Source organism: Lontra canadensis, unplaced genomic scaffold (assembly GCF_010015895.1).
Source record: "Lontra canadensis isolate GAN:19392208 unplaced genomic scaffold, GSC_riverotter_1.0 scaffold147, whole genome shotgun sequence".
NCBI classification, from domain to species: Eukaryota; Metazoa; Chordata; class Mammalia; order Carnivora; family Mustelidae; genus Lontra; species Lontra canadensis.
The window spans coordinates 283,800-300,160 of record NW_022631141.1 but is presented as its reverse complement, the minus strand read 5'-3'; the positions used below and the strand labels follow the sequence as shown (position 1 = coordinate 300,160).

Genomic DNA, 16,361 nt, shown 5'->3' with positions numbered 1-16,361 from the left:
AATCCTGCCATATTCATTACAGTTTCATAAGACTTCAACCACAGATTAAAGCTAAGTGCTCATCAATGCCTCATACAGATTATAAAGGTCATTGATGGTGTCATTAATGTTAGAACCGCATTACAGATCAAGTCAAATAGTAGGAATAATGGTCACCCCTGCTTTCTCCCAGGCACCATGCTGAGTGCTTATGTATATTAAATCACTGATTCCTCAGCATAAACCTCATTCTACAAAGGAAGTAGTTAAGCCATAGTGACATTAGATCTTTGCTTAAGATCCCAGAGCAAAGGCGTGGCAGGAACAAGATTGGAACCCAGACAGTTGGTCTCAGAGCCAATCCTCCCAGCCACTTCAGGCTGTCCCCTGGAGAAACTGTGAGAGTAAGAGGAAGAGCGTTTGGGTGTAATAGTGGGTGGTGAGGAAGGACCATCAGAGAATACATAATTGTTTGAAGATTTTATCTTATTTTTTATTTTAATTAATTTATTTATTTATTTATTTTAGACAGAGATCACAAGTAGACAGAGAGGCAGGAGAGAGAGAGAGAGAGAAGGAAACAGGCTCCCCAGTGAGCAAGAGAGCCTGACGCGGCACTCGATCCCAGGACCCTGAGATCATGACCTGAGCCGAAGGCAGAGGCTTTAACCCACTGAGCCACCCAGGCGCCCTGTTTGAAGATTTTAATTCATTAATCAGCATGGGAGTGCCTACTGTGCCCGTCAGCATTATCAGCCCCAGAGACGCTATGTGCCGTTGGTGCTCTGTAGTTCTCCGTCTGGGAAAGGGAGTGGAGAACGTAATATCTGGAACAGGGAGCAAGACTCAGGAAAGGTTTGGATCCTTTTATTTTATTTTAATATAGTGAATATTGAGGCGTGTGTATATAATGAAAAGAAGGAATCATGAAAGGGGGTTCTTGGGGACTCATTACCTTCATTGATCTATTAGCTCTCAGAGAGCGGGAATTTTCAATAATAGTTCCCTGACATTCAGAGTTTCTGAAGTTTTAGTAACACAGACATAAAACATACAAATCAGAGTCCTAGATATTTGGCATTTATGTGATTAATATGACCATCACTGATAGCTAAATTCAGGGAGAAGCGTGCTTTATACTGAGTTAGGTGTCCAGGATGTCCACATTGATTAAATTTCTGCTTAGTGTTTTATAAAAACAATTTCAATATAACATTCTTCCTACTCCATCATTCATGTCTACTTCCTTACTATTTTATGCACACTGGTTTACAATTATTGAGGGATATTTTATCAAAGGTGTTTTTTTTTCCAAAACCCCCCAAAACCCTACTCATAAACATTAGATGGGCTTATAAATTCATGCTTTATTTATTAGCTTATTTACCTAGTTATTGCCTGTATTCTAACAGCAGGCATACAGTCATTAAAAAAAGGTTGGTATAACTTGAAAATGACAGGATCTCTACAGGCTACCTTGTTTTTCATACGAAGGGTGTTGTTTCAAACGAGGGCATGGAAACCAGTAAGTATTGGCTTCTGTTTTTGTTGAACACCTTCCAGAAGGTTTTAACTGCAGACTCTATGCACTGCAGCTCTTTCCACAGAGAGAGGACTGATACTTGAAGAAGTTTTTCATTTCTCCAAAAAGAATACGATGTATCTTCCTCAAGCTTCACTTTTATTCTTAAATACATTTATTTTTATTTGTGGAGAAGTTACACAAGGTAACCGTGTACATCATTCTACGGTAAGAATTTCAGCAATATTGTTTTAGCTAGCAAGTATGATTATATTGTTTTCAAGATATACTAGAAGTTTGAATATAATTGTGGAAGAATTAAAGAGTTTAATTAGAAATGCTGAGACGGCTTAAATGAGATTATTTTTAAACTTAAGAAACCATAAACTGAGGACTGACACTTAACACATGGCTAATGAAAAACATTTTAAAGAAATTATAGGCTTAGGTTAAAAACTAGCCAGCAACTTTTGGGTTAACTTTGATAAGGAACTATCTGATAGGTAATAAAAAATTCAGTTTGCTATTTTAAAAAATGAGTATTTTATAAACATTTGTATTTCAAATACAGCCTTGTGAAAGGTTACCTAGGAAATTAGAAACTTATTTAAAACAATGTCACTGTCAGAGCTAATAAGGTGTACGCAATACTCTGGTAGATGGGGATTTGAATCTGTACATATTCAAATATTGGTTTATAATTTTAAAATGTTATACAATGTATTTACCATAGTAAAAATACGAAATCCCAAAGTTCCAAGGTTGAAGAAAGAATAAATTTTAGGAAAGCCACACAAAATAACATGATTCCCTGAAATACTAAAAATTTAAAAACCTTATTTAGATCTGAAAAAATGTGGTTGTGACCCACATGTTTGAAAACATCTATATGCCAGTTATTACAGGAGGAGAGGGGAAAGAGCAAGAAGTTAAAAATAGGTCAATGTAACAAAATGGCAGCGTCTTTTTGGGACAACTATCTTTTATAATATGATTAGCTCTTTACCTTTTTCTCAATATCCAGGTCAAAGGAAGGTAAAGCTTGTTACTATTTTTTTTAAATAGCAGTTATTTAAATCTGTGTGACTTCTACCAAAGAATTTTTTCATATTGGAAAACCACGATTTACCAACAGAAATAAATACGTTTGGAATGGCAGCTGTGGTTGACTTTCCAAGATGACATCTGTTGTTGATTTTGCCAAGCAAAATTCCGTGGTTGTTTTTTCTTTTCTTTTTTTACTGTTGTCATTGATATGTTTCAAATCAGTGAGAACTTGACCTTTCAAATCTGTAGCTAGCTAGCTTATTGCAACATGCCTTCCTCATATCCCCCTCCCCAAGGCCCCAATTCTTAATAGCTGCTGGCAGAAAGTCCGTTTGGCATAGACGTGTACATCTCTCAGGGAACCTTTTTAGTCCTGGTTAAGGAACTTCAGACGGCCAGATGGATGCCTGGAGGATGGACTCCTGGGCAAGGGAATGCACCAAAGTTCAAGGTCAAGGCCACGGAGCCACTACTGAAAGTAGACCCTAAACATATCCTTTAGGAATTGGAGAAGAAAAAGGCAGAGCAAAAATACTGAATTAACATATACTTTTTATTCTTACCTAAAATTTACCCATAAGGCTTATTTGTGGAAGTTTAACTAACCCGTTCATTGTTGTTCTCTTTTCTAACAATCATCCCTGTGTACATCCTGAAATGTCATCTTTTCCATGTGCTCTTCGTATTACTTTTGTCTATGGAACGTACTTCATATATTGTTTTCTTATTTCTATTTTTTTAATGTAAAGGATTCTCCATCAGTGAACGTTGTAGAAGGTGTATCTGATGCAAAAGATGGGAGTAAAAGTGATGATACTCTTTATAAGGGAGACTGTGAGGAGTCATGTGATGATAAAATTAAAATCACGCGAGAAGAAAAACATTTTATGTGTAGTAAGTATTAAAAATGACAACTATAAGGGCATATGGTTTATTATTTCTAGGGTATACATAGAAGGAAATAGACCTTAGCTTTGTTTGGGTCATTTTTTAAAAATTTAAATTCAGTTAGTGTCCTTAGTTTCACATGTGGTGTCCAGTAATTCATCAGGTGCGTGTGACACCCAGCATGTCACGTGCCTTCCTTGATGTGTTTGGGTCATTTTATATATATCTTGATCACCCTAGGCCGGAGGTTTTCTGTGTTCGGCACATAGTAGGTGCTTAGTAAATATTTGGTGAGTGAACGAATGGATCCTTCTAGTATGCAGCCTGGTGGCACCTGCTGCCTGAAGAGGGCAGAGGGCACCGAGGGCGTGTTGTCAATCTGCCAATGGCTATTTTCAATCTTCCCTCTGAGCCACTAGGAAATTGCACCTTAGTTTTGAGGAGGAATAGCTGCTCCAATAGGTCTATTACAAATTTATGTAGCAAACCATAAAAACAGACGTGCAAAGTCTTGATTTTTGTTTAAAACTATTCAGCAACAGTGCAGGAGTTTCCAGGGTCTATTACCTGTGAGATGTAAGAAAAGGGATCGGCGAGGGAGGGGGTGATGCTCCGGGCTAGCTCCTCCAGGGGGCACGTCCTAGGCCCGACTATGGGCTGCAACACGAGCGTCTGTGGTTTCTCTGGTGATTGAGTGGCCCGTGTGTCCCTTAGGACAGATGTCTGCATCCAGGAAGAATCTAACAGAAAGTGAGAGACGGAAAGTACAAAAGAGGGATGAAGCTGGGGTATTAACGAATCTGCTGGGAGAGTGAAAATCAGGAACACAGAAATAAAGTCGTCGTTCAATACTATGTAGATGTTTTTGTTGTAAAGGACACTGTCACCGTGACTGGTCTGGGAAGTGTGCGTCCTGGATGCATAGTTACCGATTTTGAGGGCTGTGTTGGAGAGAACGTCTTTGCGGAGGAAGTGCAGGTTGATATGCAGAGACGTCGCAGCAGCCGCTCTCCAGTGATTGGGGTCACCTGTGCTGCTCTGGCAACCCTTCTAAGAATACGATTGCTTTAAAATAAAAAATAGTTTAAAAAAGAAAAATATATAAGAAATATACAGTAAAAGTTCAATCAGAAACCAACCAACTGAAACTTCAGCTAAGACTTGGTATTGGTGTGTATTTGTGTTTGCTATTTGTTTGTGTGAAAACATACAGCATTAATATAACAAATTAAGAGAAAGATTTATTTTGAAAATTAACTTGCATGATATGGATTATTGCTTTTTATGTTCTTATGTGGTAAGAATTGAGGACTTCTAGACCTCCTGCTTTTCTATCTCTCATCTTATGAAGTGAGAATTAATATTGAGAATGTTGTCCCTCTGTTACATGAGCTTAAATTACCTGGGGGTCAACTAAACTATTAGAACAGTTTCATTAAAATGTACTAAGACAGTTGTTTTCTTTGTTAATCCCGAGTTAACTGAAAATTATACTAACTGGAGCCTTTAGATAGACTGAGATATTATTGTGTCTACATATTTATCCCAAATCACATAAAATTCAGGATCTTTCTTTCACTCTATTCTCTCTAACAATCTAATATTTAGCAAACACTTTTCATTATGATTTAAGGAAATTTGCAAAATTCTATTGTTTCCTACACCCGGAGTACCAAAAAGCTGCTAAGAAATATGATGGACGAGCAACAGAGTTCCTTGGATTATTTATCCAATCAGGTACGGATCCGCGCGGCCGCCTTGTTGGGGCACCTGTTGCCCACACGGTCAGAGGCCCAGCGGCTTCATTCCGTGGCGCGTTCAGGTCCGGACGCGTGTTCAGGCCCTCCTCCGGTAGAGGCATGGCAGCAAGCCTCAGGCGGACAAGGGGCCGGTGCTGGGAGGAGAACAGGCAGACGCAGGCCCTACGTGGCACCCCGCAGCCCCGCCCGGAGCCCTGCCAGGTGCGAGCAGGGAGCTGGCAGGGCCAGGCTGGGGGCCTGCAGGGCTGTTCACCGCCCGGGCGGGGCCGGTACGGGCCACACCTGCAGGGACCCTGTTGGCTTTGCTGCAGGGACGGGGGCCACGGTGGAGGGCAGGGGGCAGTGGGCATTATTATAGACTGCAGAGCTGGGGTTGTAAGAAGCTGGGGGAGACCCGCTGTAGAATTCAGCGTTAGGGGTTTGTTTGAGTATAGAATGCTTAAAGGTGCGCCCGTGTGTTCAGGTTAACGAGCTCACGAACCGGGTCCTCCTCCTGACCACAGAAGTCCTCCGAAGGCCGCTGGAGCCTTTTCCTCACAGGCCGGTGCAGTCGCATGGTGAGAACTTTGCTGTTTCAGACTTTTCCCAGTCGCCTTTAATTGCTTCAAGCTTCCCCGCGGCCGGCCGGGTGCCTTTGGAGGACGTGTTTACAAACACAGCTTGCTTTACCGGACAGACTGGGGGTGTCCTACCTGGCGGGGCAGACTCCAGTCCCAGCAATGAGCGGTCCCCAGGTGGGAAGGTTTTCCAGCTCCTGAAGGCCCGCGCTCAGCCAAAGGTGCCTCCCGGGCCTGTTGCAAACCCCACGGTTTCAGGGACGTCCTTCCTGGGCTGACCTACGTTTCATTCATGACTAATCTTTAGTTAGAAGAAGGTTTCAGGGTCTTTCCACGTGTACAGAGCATTTTTGATCTGTTGCAAGTACTTCAGATTGGAACGTAAAATTTGAAAAGAAAAAGAAACTTAAAGACAGAAATGAAGTGGCATGTAGAGCTTTTTGTATAAAAATATAGCATAGTAACTCCTAGAGGCCTGGGTTTCTAAGGAAAATACTGTATCATATCTCATAAATATGACTTTCTAACAGAGCTCCGAGTAAGTAATATTGTTGAGGGCTACGGTCTGGTCTTTCTTCTTCACAATGGGAGGAAATAAACAATTGCTGAGAATCTCCTAAGTGTCAGGTGTGAGACGGGCACTTCCATGTGTTATTTTATTTTAAATTGGTTTGGTGTGCCTCATGTAGTTGGGAGTGTGGGCTCCGCGGCTGAACCGCCCGCCTTCCACTGCCTCGTGCAGTTTCCGTACCGGCAAACCGGCGAGAGCACTTACCTCCTACAGTTGTTGCAAGGATGACACGACCAAGTGCCAGAAAAGCTCTTCAAATAGTGGCTGGTGCACCATAAGAGGACGTAAGGCTTTGCTGTGAGGATGGCCACCATCAGAGGAGGAACACGCAGCCCAGAAAAAGCTAAAGAGTATGCTCACGTTTATTTGGGTGGCAATGGGGCAGCGTGTTCCCACCCAGACCAGTCCTCTGCTGTGAGCACCTACCCTGTCTCTGAGTGTGAGCTTCTGTACAAATGTCTCTTTGCAATTCAGAACAAAGGCGACAAATCCATGTCTTCTGGAAATAAAGAGGGAAGCAAACAATGGTTAACAGCTGATTTTTGCTACATAACATTTTCTGAATAAGTACTGTTTGCCAGGCACTGTGCTTTCTATTATGCCCCACTATGTAATCGCCAAAGTAACACTGTGAAGTAGATAGTACTGTTACAATGAGAGAAGAAGAAAGGGGGTTGCGTGACCTAGCTACGGGTTCTTGGGTTCTTGGCTGAGAAGGAATAGGGCTCAGACTCTCACCCAGGCTTCTGGTTTTGGAGTCTCAGGCTCGCATGTGTTTGTTTCTCCGGGTAATTAGCAGTGTAAGGGTTGCGTTTATTTTATTACACTTATAAAAGATACTACAAAGTATCTTAGAAGAAAATGTAATATCCATATCTGCATAATATGCTTACAGTCCCCTGGGAAGTGGGATCTTTGCAGAGGATGGTTACCAAGTGTTCCAGTCCTAACTGTTGGCTTCAGAGCAGGCTCTGGCCTCAAGCACAACTTCTTCTTGGTGGAGAGACTGATTTCCCTGTCCTCTCACTTTGGCCCTTATAATGGCAGTTCCCCTGTAGTGTCTCTGAAGTTTCCAGTGGTCAAGGATGTGTTACTTTCGTTAATCTATGTATTCATTTAGGTTTCTCCTTCCCATTCATATAGATTTTCTTTACACATTATGCCCCCAAAAGAAGGTTAGATTCTGGAAAGAACATTATTTATTGGGTGAGAGAATATGTAACTATAAAGTATATTAAATAAATGTGGCTTCCAAATGAACACTAGAGCAGTATGGAGTGCTAATCACTGACAGCGATGTTATTAGGGAAGGGTTATAGCAGAATAAATTCCTTAATCCCATTTCTTGCATGTATTTTCTCCTGATTTCTAAAATTAAAATCACTTTTCATGTCTAAGAAGTTAAAATCATCATATCATTAATGGAAATTATAATTTCAGATAGCACTGTCAGATCTCTCCAGTAAACTGATTAAGTCTTAAATGTGTCCTTGAAAATACCCTAACTCACTGATTTTACCTTTCTAGGTTTAGATTGTACGGATATTAAAGATACCATTGGTTCTGTCACCAAAACCCCAAGTGGTTTGTATATAATCTACCCGGAAGGATCTAGTTACCCGTTTGAGGTAAAATTTTCCCTTTATCATATGAAACAGGATAAGCAGCCAATCTACTTACTTAACATAAAGAATTCAATTGTTTCAATATTTTTTTCTTGAAATTTTTCATACAAATGGATAGAAGTTCCAGTTGCAAATTTCGGTTTTCTGAAATTCTTTGCCCAAACCAGGAACCTGTGAAACAGCTTGAGAGTCTTTCCCTTTTCCGTTTGATGTTACATGTTTGTGCTCTTTGAAAGAAATCCATCCGATGTTAGGAGCTTATATTGTCTTCGCAGTAGGCAGAAGCGTGCACACAGATGCTTGCTTTAACTGCTGTGGGTATCAGAAAGTAGCGCGCTCTGCCACAGAACATGCTACAGGAACTTTGATTTCCCTTTCTACGCCTGAAGGTGACAAATGACTTTATGTGATTATATAAGACATTAATAATTATAAAAAAACCTTTCACTAAAGTTTGAGACAGATTGAGAAAATCTTTTTTTAAACAAAACCATTTTTAAATTAAAACCGTCTAGATAAATTACCCTCCTGTCTACCTTTAGTAGTCCTGTGTTATGCTTTCTGGAAGAGACTTCTATCAGAAATTACTGCTACTGACAGGATATATATAATATCACAGTATAATAGTAACCTAGTAGTACATATAAAAGAACATGGAAATTATATCTAATTTTTCCTGATTACTCTTTGGTGCATAAGGAAGTTTATGATGTTACTATCACACCTTACTGATAATCTCATCACACAATAAAGTGATTTTTCTCCTGAGTAGATACTATCACTTTCTCATCCCGAAATTACTAAATTATTTATTTATTTTTTTACTACCGTTACTTTATCATCTATTGCTAACACGTCCAAAAATTGGGGTTTAGGTGGGAAATAATTTTAAAATTACCTAACCTGCTTCACCTACAGATTCAAAAATGAGCCTGAACATAGGTGGAGAGGGAAGGCTTCTAATTTTGTCAAGAGTGGGAAGCACAATTACCTTTCCAAGTCGTGGGAAGGTGTTACTCCCTTACTTTCTCCACACTGCCTTTCTGCGTGTGCAGGGAGTTTCCGATGAGGATGCTTGCTTGGATTTTCTTCCCAGGTCGCTCCTCTGGGTCTGTTCAGCTGTCCTCTTGGGGCATTGACAGGTGCAGCCAGAAGCCCTGGCGAGGTGGGGACACAGGTCACACTTTCTGTGTGCCGCTTCCAGTCCGCACACGGGCCTCTGGGCTGTTGGAGAAAAGAGTAATCAAAGACAGGTGCACGGGCATATTTAATGGACACTTAAAAAAGCAGTGTTTTCACGGAAGGGAGGGCTTAATCTGCAGATACCTCGCTCTGCCACAGCAGACCTGGTAGCACTACCCCTCCCCTGGAAAATACCACAGCATTGAGGAATACGAGAGTCCGACGCTTTGCACGTGAGCGGATGGCTGCCCCAGGGACTGCGATCCGCTTAACCACGCGTTTGCTTAAAACACACAGCATTATTTCCAGAGATTTACATCTGAATACATGAGGCCCACACAGCTACACTGGAACTTTCAGTGGGACACTCTTCCCGTTCTCTAGGCTTAAGGGTGAAGCATGAGTTTTATGTCAACAAATGAAGAGGATGGTATATAATTGTTGTCTTTTCTGCGTCTGTTTTAGGTAATGTGTGATATGGATTACCGAGGAGGTGGATGGACTGTGATACAGAAAAGGGTTGACGGGATCGTTGATTTCCAAAGGCTCTGGTGTGATTATCTGGATGGATTTGGTGATCTTTTAGGTCGGGTTTTAGTTCTCCTCTTTTTTTTCTTCTTCTCGGCATGAGACCTGTGTACTGTACCTCTGTTGGTCACATCATTAGCAAAAACAGCATATCCTCTCTCTCAAATTACTTTCTCTTCATTCATATTACTTAGAATGAGTGGGTCTTCATTTGGGATCTGGAAATCCTTATCTTTAAATTGGCACTGAGTGAAAGTTCTAACCTGGGTATTTATTAAGTATTTACTCTGCCCCTAGCAGAATTCCAGGAGATGCTCAACAACTATTTGTGGAATGAAACACTGAATGGGCGGGCTGGGCTGTCGTGAACCTTGAAATGTTTGCCCTGAGTGGTATGTCTCTGCGAAGGGAGAATTGAGGAGCACGGCAGTACAAATTCAAATGACATGACCTTGGAGTAATAGTTTATAAAAATATCAGTAAAACTCCCTGTGCTCAACAGTTGAAAACTGTACACCCCGAGGGCATTGTGAAATCTGTTCACATTATGCCACATGACAGCATTACTTTCGCTGGCAGATGGGAATGCCAGGACGTCTGAACACTGCAGAATTTTAACTTTGTTGGAAGTTTTGCAGGAGATTTTGACCACTTTCATGCTTAAGTGCTTATCTTAAGTTACTGTTCTAATTTAAAAGCTGTAACATCCCGTAATAACATCATCCAAGGATTTAGTAAGCGGCAGTGTCAGTTCTCTTGCTACAATCCCAACTGCACGCTGATGATTTTAGAAAGGACGTCACATGTTATAAAGTGTTACGAAGGCGGCTGGTTAAGATACTGTATGTTCTCAGTGTTGCCTCTAGTTTTCTGGCAAGGGCTACCTCCTGATTTCAGTAGCCCTAGATCTACAGGCTCTGAATTGTCATCCTTCTCACTTGATGCTTATTTCTAAGGAGAAATTATCTGAGTTTTGAGACAAAGGTCTTCAGGCGGGTGTATCTCAGGGGAACAGGCTGTACTGGGTATAGTTTAAAAAATAAACTTGGGATTAAGGAAAATACATTGTAAACTCAAATTAGGGTTTGGGTAGAGGGGCAAGATGGTGAGGACACGTATAATGGAGTGTCATGGACTGGAGACACCAAGTGGTCCATTCCCCTTCCTTCCTGTCCTTCAGGGCAATTTTCACTTCCTAGAGGGTGTGCAGTTAGAGCGCCCCCGTCAGCCCTGGAGGGGAACTTGGCATCTTACCCAGGGTTTCCACGGTGTGAGTGCTGGTCTCTCCGCCCCTAACTCTCCGGAGTTGGCTTCCTCTAGACCTGTCCTTCCTTCAGTCACCTCAGGATTCATTGGGGGAAAGTATGTCAGAGCAGAGGCCATGCCAAGGTGTACAGGGGGAGGTCCAAAGCCCGAGGCTAGACCATGCAGGGAGCATGCTGTCCCAGCCCCGAGTTTCCTCATTCTTCCTGGAACGCATTTTCATTCACCACATGACATAACATGATTATTCACTGGAAGCCGACACGCTGCATTCTAGCGAAGAAACGCTTATTCACCGGGCATCATTCTGAAAGACAGAAAAAGTAATTTCAACTGAGCGTGTTCAGGAAATGTTTCCTTAGGAGCTGCTGATTTGGAGTTTGAAACTTAACATTTATGGGCACACATCATTTTGTTACCTGCCATAATATTTCAACAGCTTTTTTGTTGACATACCTTGAGGTAAATCTTGAAATTTTCATTAGTCATTAAGTGGATTTTTGAGTTTGTTTTGGTGAGATAAACATAAAGCAGTCTAGTTACCCCAGTCTGGTAAAGTAGAAGGGGGAGGACTGTATGTGTGTGCGTGTGTACATACACACATAATACATACACTTACATATACACGCACACATTGTGTACTGCATGTATACATACATATGGATGCATATACAAATACATATATATCTATATATATTTTGTAAATTAGGCAAACACTGATAACTTGAGCGAGGACCATCTAGTCTCTCAAATAATTTAGGTGAGCCCCTTCAGTGTTAAAAACTGAACAACAGCAAATGCTCAATAATGAAGGTTATTCTAAGTTGTATTGAAATATGTAAAAAACCTTTTTTTTTAACAGGCGAATTTTGGCTAGGACTAAAAAAGATTTTTTATATAGTAAATCAGAAAAATACCAGTTTTATGCTGTATATTACATTGGAATCGGAAGATGACACCGTTGCTTATGCGTCATATGATAACTTTTGGCTAGAAGACGAAACAAGATTTTTTAAGATGCACTTAGGACGGTATTCAGGAAATGCTGGTAAGTTTTTTATTCCCCAGATCATGCAGGATATTTAAATACAGCTGACTCAGTAACAGGCGAAGACAAAGTAATGCGTTTCTCTTGGTCTAGGACACATAACTGGTAACGAGCAGATTAGAAAGGAGAAAACTCAGTTTTGAAGCCCTGCTGTGACCATTGAACTACCCCATGATTTTGAAGAGCTTCTACTCTTTAAAACTTACTTTCCGTGTGTGGCTGCAGTTGACTCTTTGGGAGAGTGAGTGGGCCAGGCTGGGAAGGAACTGCTGACGTTTTCATGTTCTGACAATCTGGCATTTAGAAATGGTAGAGTGTCAGAGCTGATCTCCGTTCTTCTCACTTTCCAGCTGAAGAACCTGAAAGGTTAAGGGACTTGCCCACGAGTCCCAGCTCGTCACACCTGAGCCAGGGCAAGAAGCCAGGTTGATGGAACAACTAGATTAGTGGGTTATTTTCCTCCCACTATACTTTGGTGCATCTACTCATTTCCAAATAAATGTAATTCTTCATGTCAAATTTATGATTCGATGCTGAGATCTTAAATTTGAGTTCATACCAAATTCAACTCTCCTAATTTACTCATCGTGGCACTTGTTTATTGTGTATATTTACAAGTGAGATACGTTTCCAGTTCTTTAACCGAGTACAATACAGTGGGAGGATAAAGAACACCAAAAACTTGGAATACTGAGTATCGACAGAGCTTTGGGGATTCACAGAGGGAGAGGAGGATCCCAGCTGACTGATCCAGGAAGGGTAGTTTCTAACGAGGAGTAATGTGAAATTCAACGTGGGGAGGTTTTTCAAAAGTAACACTACTGCAGAACTGATTCAGGAAGCGTGGGCCCAGGTGTTTGTATCCACAGACGGAGATGGTGGCATCCTTGTTCTTGATCCCACTAATCTGTACTTGGAAGAAGGGACGGGCTTTCTGGCCAATGGATGTTGGCAAAGACAGCTGTTTGAGCCAAGCACCGAGGGAGGAAAACGGCTGAGTGTGAGGGAGGGCTGGGCAAGCTTGGGGTCCCTGACATCCAAAGGGGCTTAGCCCTGGGATATTAGGTGACAGTCTGAAATTCCAATCTCGGTATAGAAGGAAAAGTTTCGAGAGTTACAGTATGTGGTTTTTCATGCTGCATCTGTAAAAGAGGAAAACTCAGTATGGACCCTGTTATGTTAGGAGACGTTTCTGTGGGTTTCTCTACTGGACGAGGGTCTTGAGGATACGATTTATAATGACACAAGTTTTTCGTCACAGAGCCCTCAGACTTGCTCTCAGAAAATACTCCTCATTTTCCCAATAAGGTGAAGGGACTTTCAACAGATGATCACATAATCCAATCGAGATAAAGAAAAGGTGTTGGTAGAACATAAAGATAAAACACAGATAAAACTGGGGGGGGGGTTACGTGTGATCAGGTGCATGGTGGAGGTGAGCTGCACATTTGATTCTGACCTCAGAGCAAAGATAGAAATACGAAATTTGAACTTTGGAACAACACAGTTGTTCCAGGAGCACAAATATTCTGGATTCTAAAACTTGAGAGAGCTTTCTTTGGGTTCTCAGAGAAAACAGTGTCATGTTCTAAGTATTCTCTCACAGGAAACATGGCAGTGAGTTTTCCTGGGCTGGTTCTTAAAAATGGACCTATGCATTATGTTATATTATATTATATTATATTATAGTATAGTATAGTATAGTATTATTTTTTAAGGATTTTATTTGTAAGTCATCTCTACACCCAATGTGGGATTTGAAAGCACAGAAATTATAGAAATTATCATTTTCTCTAAATTATTATTTCTTTTTCCTAAATTAACCAAGTACCATATGACCCTTCCCCAGAGAATGACAGGTTTCTACAGCATCATTTTTGGCCTCACTGATCTGACTCTGTCTCCAGAGCCAAAGTTCCAGCTGGATTGTGATTTTATATCAAATATCCACTGACAGACACCTGTCCTGCTGCAGAACTCATTTCCAGATTCTGCTATACTGCAGTCTGGAGGAGAGATTTTCATACCCATACGCGGTAGAAAATAACTGAAACCTTAGCTCTAGATGCGAAGCTCTGTAACAACAGGTTGGGTAAAGGTCAGTTAAAAGGACAAGAAGTGCGTCTGAGTGTACTCACGCAAACAAAATCTGTTTTACCCAGGCGATGCCTTCCGGGGCTTCAGAAAAGAAGAAAACCAAAATGCCATGCCTTTCAGCACATCGGACGTGGATAATGATGGCTGTCGCCCTGTGTGCCTGGTCGGGGGTCAGTCCGTGACAAGCTGTAGTCACCTGAGGAACAACACCGGCTGGTGGTTCAGCCGGTGTGGGCTAGTGAACCTAAACGGCATTCTTCGCTTCCCCGGAAGACCGCTTGCGGCTGGAATCCAGTGGGGCACTTGGACCAGAAACGACGTGCCCGTCAGGATTAAATCTGTTTCAATGAAGATCAGAAGAACTTACAAGCCTTATTTTAAGTAATGTCCTTTCCAACTGTGTGTATTGCGTAGATATTTTTGATAATACAGAAGGGATTTTAAATGGTTTCTCTTTTTTACTGTTTCAAACATTTCAGCCAGAATTTGATATAGATGACATCTAGGTGTTAAGGGTTTAATTAGAAATCTTTACTTTTGTAGAGTTTTATAAAACATGGCTCAATGTATGCTTTTACTACTAAGTGCATTAACAATCCATAATAAAATTTGTTTTAAGGGAATTTCACCTTGTCCTCCTGGAGTCTACTGTCCTTTCAAAGAATTGTCCCTTCTCTTCAAAGCACATGTACTATAGTAGATGGTTAGGAAAATAGAAGAGAGCATCACAGTTATTTCTGTATTCATTGGAAACACTTAACTTTATAATCCACAGATAATTTCTACTGAAGGCTGATATAAGGTATGACTGTGCAGGCTAATATATATATCCAGCTTAAAGACTACTATTTCCAGGTGGTTCCACAATATCTTACAGGTAGTAAGAGTTTACTGCACAAAGAAAGTCCTTTCTTTCATTTCATTGTGGTTAATAATTTTACTCTAGTTTGCAGTAAACGTACTGCACGTGTGGACCCTTTATATCCTGTGTGAAGCCAGCGGGAATGGCAGGAACCGCACTACGTGCAGAACAATGGAGAAAGCCATGACTCAGAGGTCTAGAGGCAGCTCTTCCGTCTTCCACGGAACTACGGCAGGGGACATCCTGAGCTGAGCGCCCGTCATTGATGAAAAGACAAGCGAGACAAGAGTCGGCACTGAACTGAAACAAACGTGGTCCAGAGTTAGGTGACACACCGCGGTGGGACGCGGACTGGGTTAGAAATACATGTGAGGATGTAGGTCAAGGGGAGACATCAGCCCACACAGGGCTGAGCTCGATCGGGATGGAGAATCTGCTCTGAGCTCAGGGACGGGCAAAACTGGCAGGGTCACCATGCAAGATGGCTTTCGCCCCGATCACCTCTCAAGGCTGCGACCAAGTCACACCCCGGATCTGCACGGGTCAGGTCGCACGTGGGGAGCACGGTTCTCCCTGGCCTCCCGTGCATTTCCTGGAGGCACCGCTGAGGTTCTGTGCCTCGGCAGGGGGGAGACGTCTGCTGGGTTGGAGGAACACAGAGCTGAGGGTCCGCTGGTTTGGACATCTGCAGTGACATGAGCTCCAGAAACACATCTACCTACAGATTCAGGAGATCATTTTGTCACTTAGCTCGCCGTGTCTCATGTGGATGCTGGACATTGGGGTGCTCGTGGAGGCTCAGAGGCACCCTCTCCTTTACCCGCACGGCGAGGTCCTGGGGCTTTGCCTGCTCATCCACCGTAAAGGCCGGCAGATTGTGGGAACACTGTGGGTAAACGCAGAATGGAAACACCTGGGCAGAGGTTAAGGGAACGGCAGACCCAGAGAACACCAAGGGATTTTTTTAAAAAAGATTTTATTTATTTATTTGAGAGAGAGAAAGCCTGAGTGGGAGGTGGAGGGAGGGAGAATCTGAAGCAGACTCTGCCCTGAGAGTGGAGCCCAATGTGGGGCTCGATCTCACTACCCTAAGATCACGACCTGAGCTGAAACCAAGGGTTGGACACTTAACCGACTGAGCCCCATCAAGAGTACCCTGCTCCGTGTTAACAGTGGAGTGTGAGCACTGGAGGTCAAAACTCCCTCCAATCCTCCGGGAACACTGGAGGTCAGGACCCCATCCTGTGTGAGCACTGGAGGTCAGGACCCCGTCCCGTGTGAGCACTGGAGGTGAGGCCCCCACCCATGTTTATCCAGGGCTGCAAATGGCAGGATTTCCTTCCGTTTTCAAGTGGCTGGATAACAGCCCATTGTGCACATATACAATATTTTCTTTGGTTACGCATCTGCTGATGGACACTAAGTTGCTGCA

The 16,361-nt window shown here is 42.3% G+C and overlaps 1 protein-coding gene across 1 annotated transcript; it reads left to right on the top strand.

The window, feature by feature from the left end:
• The first annotated feature begins 1,597 nt into the window (after positions 1-1,597).
• On the top strand, positions 1,598-14,452 carry ANGPTL5 (angiopoietin like 5). The gene is made up of 8 exons (XM_032844093.1): positions 1,598-1,729; positions 3,298-3,442; positions 5,070-5,173; positions 5,660-5,753; positions 7,852-7,952; positions 9,597-9,717; positions 11,785-11,970; positions 14,133-14,452. Exons 1-8 carry the CDS (start codon positions 1,637-1,639, stop codon positions 14,450-14,452), a joined length of 1,164 nt encoding a protein of 387 aa, XP_032699984.1. The 5' UTR covers positions 1,598-1,636.
• The last annotated feature ends 1,909 nt before the right edge of the window (positions 14,453-16,361 follow it).

Bases quoted from the DNA above. Each gene is read 5' to 3' on its own strand.
- ANGPTL5 (XM_032844093.1), top strand. From the start codon at position 1,637: ATGTATCTTCCTCAAGCTTCACTTTTATTCTTAAATACATTTATTTTT. The intron at 3,443-5,069 runs GTAAGTATTAAA...TTATGATTTAAG, and splicing joins AGAAAAACATTTTATGTGTA to GAAATTTGCAAAATTCTATT. The intron at 11,971-14,132 runs GTAAGTTTTTTA...TGTTTTACCCAG, and splicing joins ACGGTATTCAGGAAATGCTG to GCGATGCCTTCCGGGGCTTC.